Raw genomic sequence first — 8,721 nt, 5'->3', positions numbered from 1 at the left:
AGAGGCTTGGAAATCCGCATTTGCTGAACTTGGGACTGATGCACTAGTTTGGTGGGAGCAGGGGCCCCTCAGAGGATGCTGGAGGAGGGACTCAGAGCAGAGCCCACCCTGAGGTTTCCGTGCACAGAGGCTGGGGGGCCCTGCACCTGCTGTGGGATGGCTGGTCTCCGCACACTCAGGCCTGGGAGGCCCCAAGAACACACCTGGAGGGGGCTCTGGCTCTGAGAGAATCGCAGAGACCTGCAGACCAAGCCCAGCCCCTCCCTGCAAAGAAGTGGCCTGCGTGGCAGCCATGCACGTGCGGCTTGTGTTCACAGGACTCCCTGGGGCTGGAGGGCTCAGTGCACTGCCCCTTTTCCACTACCGTCCACCTGCTTCGCCCTCCCTCTCAGCACACCCTGTGCCATCCTGCTGCCGCCACAGAGGAGGGCTCTCTCCCTGCTCTACCCCTCCCTCTGCTGTCGCTGTTACTCAGGGCAAAGCTCACAGGGACCTCTGTTAGTCTTGGGCAGGCCCAGGTTTCTGAGTCTCAGGGCTGGGGCTCTCTCAGTATGTTAAAGTTTCAAGGGAAGGAACTCCTTATGGATGCTCAGGGAGCAGCCAGCCACCCCTGGGGTGGGGGGGAGAGGCTGAAAGGCCGAGGGCTAGCTGAGAGGGGTGGCGGTGGGAACAGAAGGTGCACTCCTTGCACACTAAGGCAGGGGACCCTGGCTTGTACACAAGGTCCATAGAGATCCCTGAAGAGACACAACTAGGGATGTACAAGGACAGGCCTGGGCTCCCAGATGCCCCGGGAATCGCCCTCCCCGCCTGCTCCCCAGGCCCAGCACTCACTGTCCAGAGCAGGTCCTGGTACTGCACCATCATCTGCACCACCTCTGCCGCCCCCTCTGCCAGCTGCTTCTCCTTGCCCTTGAGGAGTCTCGGGAGGCGCCCTTGGTGCAGGAAGAGATTAGGTGCCATCACCGTGGAAACGTTCCACAGAGTCATCTTGTTGTGCTGTTCCCGGGCCACCACCTTCCTGAGGAACTCCAGGAGTGCCTGGAAAGGGCACAGAACCATGGAAACCTCAGCGCCTCCCTGGTACCTTCCTGCTTCCCCAGAAAACCCCCAGGCAAGACACGGGCACCCCGGGAAGGAGCCAGAGGCGAGGCAGGCAGAGGAAGCAGTTTCGGTTTCAGCTTGGCCTCCAGCCCCACTCGATGACCTACTCTGCCAAATGTGACCAAAACCTCGTCCCTTCCCTGCACCCTCAAGATCAGTGAGACATTGGGCCAGGCTTCGACTTCCAGGCAGAAAGTGCCCCAGGTCTGGAAAGCAGGACTATTCTTGTGAGCAAGGAGCCCGAATCTACCCAAAATGCAAAGGAATGATAGGGAAGGAGAGGTTCTGGGAAAGAAATGGGGGAAGGTGATCACAGCTGCTATTTACTAAGTATTCTTTGTGTCTGGTCCTTTTGTTAGCATCTTGCATGCATTTATAATAATCTTCAATCCTCACAGGGATTCTGTAAGGTAGGCGTTTACCAGTGTACCCATTTGACGCAGAAGGAAACTTTCTTGGAGAATATGCCTAGGGCCACATAGCCCATAGAGCAAAGCGAGGTGGGAGCATGAAGGATCAAAGGGTAAATGGATGGATGACAGGAGGGTGGACAGGTGGGAGGAAGGAAAGCAGGAAAGAAGATGAATGGATAGATGGAAAAGAATGGATGGATGGGGTCCAGCAGGTGGTATGGTGGTGAAGGCACTGGACTTCCATGTGAGGTTGACCATAGTTCAAGTCCCAGGCCCAGCAGCTTGAAACTCATGCCAGGCACATGTGCATGTGTGCCCAAAGTCCTGAGAGACTAGAGAAGGGATTGTGGTGTGGCCATACCCCCTGGGGTTGATTTCTCACTTTCTCTCTGTCTGTCTTTGTGTGTGTCTCCAGTGAGCAAATATACCCCTATTGCAAAAATCTCTCTCTCTAAAAAAAGAGAAAGAAAGAAAGAAAGAAAGAAAGAAAGAAAGAAAGAAAGAAAGAAAGGAAGGAAGGAAGGAAGGAAGGAAGGAGAATGGACGGGTGAATGGAGGGAGGAAAGAAGAACGATGGATGGATGAAGAGAAGGAAGATAGAAAGGATGACTAGAAGGAGGTGAAGAAGGAAGGAGATGAGTGGGTGGATGGATGGGTACAGATGGAGAAAGGAAGGGAAAGGATGGCTAGAGGGAGGAGGGAAGCAGGAAGGACCCTCAGCATGGCTCTGTGATGGCCAGCACTGAGCCCGCCCCTGGCATAGCTGTTGAATGAACAAGCAGTTTGGAGCCCTGACTGGAGCATGGCACCTCACAGGTGCATGGTGGACACTGATTGATAAGAGAATGAATGGATGGATGGATGGATGGAGGAATGAATGCTGCAGTGGATCCATAGGACAAATGCTGTGAGCAAATGCTGACTGTGGTGTGTGCTGAGACGATATAGCGGAGGCAGCTCGAGGGAACTTTTACCTTCAGGGCATTTCTGTTGGGCTCTGGGAGGAGCAAGATGAGCAGGTGAAGCGCCTGTAGTCGCTGCTTCAAGTCCGGAATGTCTGTGGGGAGAAGGCGGCTCAGGGACTCTTCCACGCTGGGTCTGGCTTTGTCATAGGGAAGGATCAGAGTTGGAAAGTCCAAGAACAGCCAGGAACCCCTTTTCACAAGTCGTGGGACTTCCCAGCCTTGTCAGCTCAACAGCGCCCCAACCAGTGCTGGTGAGCAGGCTCGGCGCCTCTACTTTGTGAGTAAAGGGTAGATACTACATGTGTGCGCGTGCATGCTGAGTACGTGCACGTACATGCACACGCACCCAAATACGCAATCTGAGAACTACAGCCCGGGGTCAGAAATGCAGAAAGCCAGCAAAGCACCTTTGGGAGGGGGGATGGCTAGCTTCACCGTCCTGGTGAGAAGGTTTAATGTAATCTCTGTTTTGAGGGCTAGAAGGAAAAGTTGTCCCACACCAGGGTCAGGATCTCCAGGAAGAAGAGGGAAACAATAGTTACAGAATTCAAAGAAAGAGTTCACCAGAGCCAGCCCGAACCCATCAGCAGAGGGCTAGCTGGGGCCTGGGGATAGCTGCAAGGATGACAGAGGCTGAGCTCACAAGCATTTGTGCCATGGATCCACTGCAGCATTCATTCCTCCATCCATCCATCCATTCATTCGTTCTCTTATCAATGTCCACCATGCACCTGTGAGGTGCCGTGCTCCAGCCCAGAGGCCTGTGATATGGGAGGAAGGAAGCAAGCAGGGTCACACACTTCGGATCTTACAATACCAGGGTAAGGCCGGTGTAAACAAAGAAATAAGGAAATGAACACCTCAAGGTACCCATTTGCCAATAAAGAAAACAACACAGTAACACAGGTATCCTGCCTATGCGAGGGAGGGAGGGCTCCTCAGAAGCTCAGCTGGCTGTCAGCCAACATCTGAATGGCCAGGAAGTGGCCAACCTGGGGAGGAGACAGTGGGCTCTCTGGCCACAGAGGTGCCGGTGCAGAGCCCAGCGCACAGGACAGCATGGCAGGATGGTGAAGGAGGGCGCCAGGTGGTGGAGCAGAGCAGGCAGGGCTGGACAGAGGAAGAGGCCCTGGTTGGGGCTAAAATCTTATTACAGGTGCATCGCAGAGGCAGGAGGCAGGGCAATGATGTGGTCCAGTGTGGGTTCTAAAAGAGCTGTGAGAAGCAAAGCCTGGACCAGGACCTCTCAGGGTCCCCACCCTCGGGCCTGAGAGTGGACACTAGACTGCCTGAGCCCAGAGCTTTTTGGAGAGATTGAGAAAAATGGAAAGAGAAGAAAAGAATATTTCCAAGTCTCAAGTGTACTCTCAGGCAGGTTGCTTTCTTCTTTTGAGAAAAATAAAGTGACCCAGTTCCATGTCTGCATGCTGTGACATGTGAAGAAGTCCAGGCAGGAACATGTATCCACAGAACATATAGACAGAGAGAGGGGTCTGTGCAATGCTTGCCGACTTGCTGATGAGCACGCAGGTGGACAGGACCACGCGTGTGCCCACGGACACAGATGAATCTGATATGCTCAGCCCTGTGGATATCAAGAAGAGAAGGAACCTGGTCCTCTGGTTCATGTGAGGTCTGATAAGGTCTCTTCGCCTCGTTGTCTCACTTGACATGTCACATACACGTGCATGCATACATGCAGATGTGCGTACCTGATACCACACACATATGTGGGCAGGCATACATATGCACACGTGTACCAACACAGACACACATGAGCACATTTCCCCCTGTCTGCTCAAGAGCACAGAGAAGAGACATCCTGGGAACAGGAAGTCCTGACTCCCACCACTTCCCCTCTCCCCCAGGCTAGTGGCATCATGCTCTCCTCTCCACGGGTGAAGCGGTTGGAGTTCACTCACTGGGCACCACAGCGAAGGCCGGGAGATACTCAGCAGTGAGCAGGGGCACTGGCAGCTTCCGGATGAACCTTTTGAGCAAATCGGATGCGTCGTTGTGATGAACCCCGTCCCAGCTGAAAAGGCCAGCGTAGAAGTCTCTCTCCAGCTGCTGTTCCAGCCCCTGCAGGAAGGAGGGGCCCTGCTAAGAAGCTGGCCCCAGGCTCCAGCTCGAGCTGCTCTATGGCTTCCCTGGGCCTCAGTTTCCTTGTCTGTACCATGTAACCCTATGAGGATTAACTGGCTACGTGAGTCCCTGAGCGTGGGGCTCCACTCGGTAAATGTCCAGACCCCCACCCTCAACCACCGTGCGGTTTTGTGCCGTCTCCACTCTTGGCAACTCTCTTGGAATTCCATGACTCATAGGGAGACCAAAGACAAGACAACAGCAAGCCCCAAAGGGACCCTCTCCCAGCTTAACACGCACCGGCGGGCAAGGGGAAGGGCAGTCTCACCGAGGGGGAGCCAGCCCTTACCTTGACTCTGGCCTGCGATCCGGGCACCCTGAGGATGCCTTCTGCGTCCAGCCCTCTCTTCTCCAAACAGGACAGCAGCTACCAGAGAAAGACACTAACATTTACGTCAGCAGCCATTGAAGAACGCGATGCAAACTGTCTTCTGTGAAATCCAGGAAGAGGAGACCACCAGGAGAAAGGTTTCTTTCAAATAATAATGTTAACTGTTTTTTTATTTTTGGAGAGATTTTCACTGTAGGGCGCGTGCGCTCACCAGACAGACAGAGAGAGACATAGAGACAGAAAGCGAGAAATCACCCCCCAGGGGGGATGGTCACGCCACAATCCCTTCTCCTCCATTCTCCTCTCGGGATCTTGGGCATGCACGCGCACGCGCCCGGCGTGAGTTTTAAGCCACCGGGTCCGGGACACGAACCGCGGTCAACTACGTGGGAGTCCAGCGACATAGCCATTACGCTAACTGCTGGTTCCCATGTTAACTGTTTTGACCATGTCCATAAGCTGAGTATTGTACTGAGAGCTTCATATGCACCTTCATATTTTAAAATAACGTTTATTTCATGAGCGAGAAAGAAAGGGAGAGAGAGAACAAGATTGGGGCCCCCGACAGGGTCTTGTCCTGCTGCAGTCCACCCCAAGACTCCTGGATTGCGAGCATCCCTGGTGTGTTCAGGTTGCCCTGAAAGCCTAAACCCAGGCTTTCCACGCGGCTTCAGCATAGGGCAGTGACACCACTGCAGCGAGCCCACTTTTCTCATTGACTCATTAGTAAGAGAATACAGTCATTACAACCTCACTTTACAGAGTTAGAAGTGAGGGTCACCTAAATTCATAAGTCATTACAACCTCACTTTACAGAATTAGAAGTGAGAGTCACATAAGTTCATAAGTCTGTCTCAGGTCTCTGGACTAGCAAGTGGTGGACATAGAATTTGAACTCAGGCCTCACTGATTCTGAAGTCTACACATCTTTACCCCTGTGCCAGGCATCTCCCAACAGTGGTGCCTGAAACCAGCCTCTCAAGGGCTGAATGAGCCCAAACTGGGGACGACTTACAGCTTGGAGCACAAGCGGGACCCGTGTGCCAGGGAGGACTTTGTGGTCAGCTTCCAGCAGGCTGTCGAGAGGTACACCAAAAAGGCGAGTTTCTGCAGAAAGTCAAAGGGCAGAAGGTGCATTTTGCTTCTGGAATGACAATTGGGCTCCAGCCTTCACAATCTCCTGGGCGACTAGAATCAGGCTCGCTGAGCTCTCTAGAGACATTTGGCTCAACCCAAATGTCTCCACATCTCTTGAGCAGAACATTTGGCCTCAGCAATAATGAAAATGTTAGCTATGTCATGGAGCAAAAAATCTCAGCTGGGTAAAGAGACATTGAAGGAACATTTGCTACTGCCCCAGGGAGCAATACATAACAGCAGTCTAGGGTAGAGGGCAGCTGCAGGGATTGACCAAGACCCTAACAAATGTATTTCCCAGGTCTTTTTTTTTTTTTTTTTTTTTTTAAGAGATTTTTTTCACTATAGGGCGAGTGACACCACTGCAGCGAGCCCACTTTTCTCATTGACTCATTAGTAAGAGAATACAGTCATTACAACCTCACTTTACAGAGTTAGAAGTGAGGGTCACCTAAATTCATAAGTCATTACAACCTCACTTTACAGAATTAGAAGTGAGAGTCACATAAGTTCATAAGTCTGTCTCAGGTCTCTGGACTAGCAAGTGGTGGACATAGAATTTGAACTCAGGCCTCACTGATTCTGAAGTCTACACATCTTTACCCCTGTGCCAGGCATCTCCCAACAGTGGTGCCTGAAACCAGCCTCTCAAGGGCTGAATGAGCCCAAACTGGGGACGACTTACAGCTTGGAGCACAAGCGGGACCCGTGTGCCAGGGAGGACTTTGTGGTCAGCTTCCAGCAGGCTGTCGAGAGGTACACCAAAAAGGCGAGTTTCTGCAGAAAGTCAAAGGGCAGAAGGTGCATTTTGCTTCTGGAATGACAATTGGGCTCCAGCCTTCACAATCTCCTGGGCGACTAGAATCAGGCTCGCTGAGCTCTCTAGAGACATTTGGCTCAACCCAAATGTCTCCACATCTCTTGAGCAGAACATTTGGCCTCAGCAATAATGAAAATGTTAGCTATGTCATGGAGCAAAAAATCTCAGCTGGGTAAAGAGACATTGAAGGAACATTTGCTACTGCCCCAGGGAGCAATACATAACAGCAGTCTAGGGTAGAGGGCAGCTGCAGGGATTGACCAAGACCCTAACAAATGTATTTCCAGGCTTTTTTTTTTTTTTTTTTTTTTTTTAAGAGAGGTTTTTCACTATAGGGCGTGTGCGCTCGCCAGACAGACAGAGAGACAGACAGAGAGACAGAAAGCGAGAAATCACCCCCCAGGGGAGATGGTCACGCCGCAATCCCTTCTCCTCCATTCTCCTCTCGGGATCTTGGGCACGCACGCACACGTGCCCGGCATGAGTTTTAAGCCACCGGGTCCAGGACACGAACCGCGGCTGACTACGTGGGAGTCCAGCAACATAGCCATTACGCTAACTGCTGGTTCCCTTCCCCAGGTCTTTTCAAGCATCCTAGCTTGAGATCTTCTCACGTGAACTCCTTCCATATTTTCTCTATAACTTCTTTTTCTCTTCACCAGCATGCCTTTACCATCCTTCAACCCACTAGGCCCCTTTTGTCTTAAAAAAAAAAAAAGTTACAATGCATAATGCTGACAATGATGCTGTGAGATGAAAACTTTCATAAATTACCCAACGACACTATTTATCAAGAACTTAACCAGCAAGTATATCCTAAAATAACCCAAGACACATTTAAACAGCAATACAATTATGTTTTATAGTAGAAAAACATAAAAATAATAAATGTCCACTAACAAGAAAGTGGTTGAATATATTAGGATACAGCCATAAGGAGGATAGTACTGCGACTAAAGACTGTTTTCAAAGCTGTCATAAACGATACCATTGTTTCAAAGGTGTTACCCTCCTTGTCACATTTACATTGCCATGCAAATTCATAGTTCTTTCCACTAGGGGGCAGAGTGTACCCCTCACCCTGGCTTTGGGCGCCCATGTGAATAATTCGGAGCAATGGCATGATGACCTATGCCATGCCAGCAGGGGCTTAACATGCGCTGCGTGGGAGGTTTTGCTCTCTGTGTTCAGCCACTGCCATGAGAACATGCACCAGATGGCCTCGGCTCCCAGAGGACAAGAAGCCTGTGAAGCAGGATCCAGCCAACAGTTTGGAGCCAAGCCCAGCCTAGATCAGCCATGCAACCCCAGGGTTACCCTCAGGCATGTGAGCAAGAGGAACAGATTACTAAGTCATTGACTATGGGGTTGTTCGTTATGTCGCATTTGCATGGCAGTTGCTGAATACAATAACCGAGACAAGCCGTACTTCTATAATATTAAGTGAAAAAGGATATTTTCGCACATAAGTGGAATTCATTAAAAGTTAATAGGGCTTATATCTGACTTGGCTTATATTTTTTCCTTTTGTGTTTTACTGTTTTCCAAATCTCTTACAATGAGCAGGAATTGTTTCCATATGCAAAATATATAAAATATATACATATGTATATATTTGATAGAAAGTGGACGAATATGGAAGATCTGTTTCTGAGTGAAGCGAGTCAGGCTATGAAAGAGAGACACTGTATGTCTCCCCTTAACATATACCGACTGTCAGCACTCTATGGCAGAGACTGAAAGACTGGAGGGCATACAAACAGTAAAAACTGTTATGGACCCTAGAGCCAGAGTGGAAAGACTGGG

General features: G+C 50.8%; 1 protein-coding gene across 1 annotated transcript in view; it reads right to left on the bottom strand.

Annotated features, from left to right (window-relative positions):
* The window catches only part of ARHGAP40 (Rho GTPase activating protein 40), a 44,191-nt gene that overhangs the window by 4,664 nt on the left and 30,806 nt on the right, over window positions 1–8,721 (bottom strand). Inside the window, exons 7-11 of the mRNA XM_006144131.3 lie at window positions 6,781–6,872; window positions 4,917–4,994; window positions 4,405–4,564; window positions 2,492–2,574; window positions 802–1,041 (exon numbers count right to left, since the gene is read on the bottom strand). Of these exons, the coding sequence (XP_006144193.1) occupies window positions 802–1,041; window positions 2,492–2,574; window positions 4,405–4,564; window positions 4,917–4,994; window positions 6,781–6,872 (653 nt within the window). The remainder of the gene's footprint in view (window positions 1–801; window positions 1,042–2,491; window positions 2,575–4,404; window positions 4,565–4,916; window positions 4,995–6,780; window positions 6,873–8,721) is intronic.

The sequence above is a fragment of the Tupaia chinensis genome, unplaced genomic scaffold (assembly GCF_000334495.1).
Source record: "Tupaia chinensis unplaced genomic scaffold, TupChi_1.0 Scaffold000115_1, whole genome shotgun sequence".
Lineage (NCBI taxonomy): Eukaryota > Metazoa > Chordata > Mammalia > Scandentia > Tupaiidae > Tupaia > Tupaia belangeri.
The sequence above is the reverse complement of the archived record's forward strand: the minus strand, read 5'-3'. Positions and strand labels throughout refer to the sequence as shown.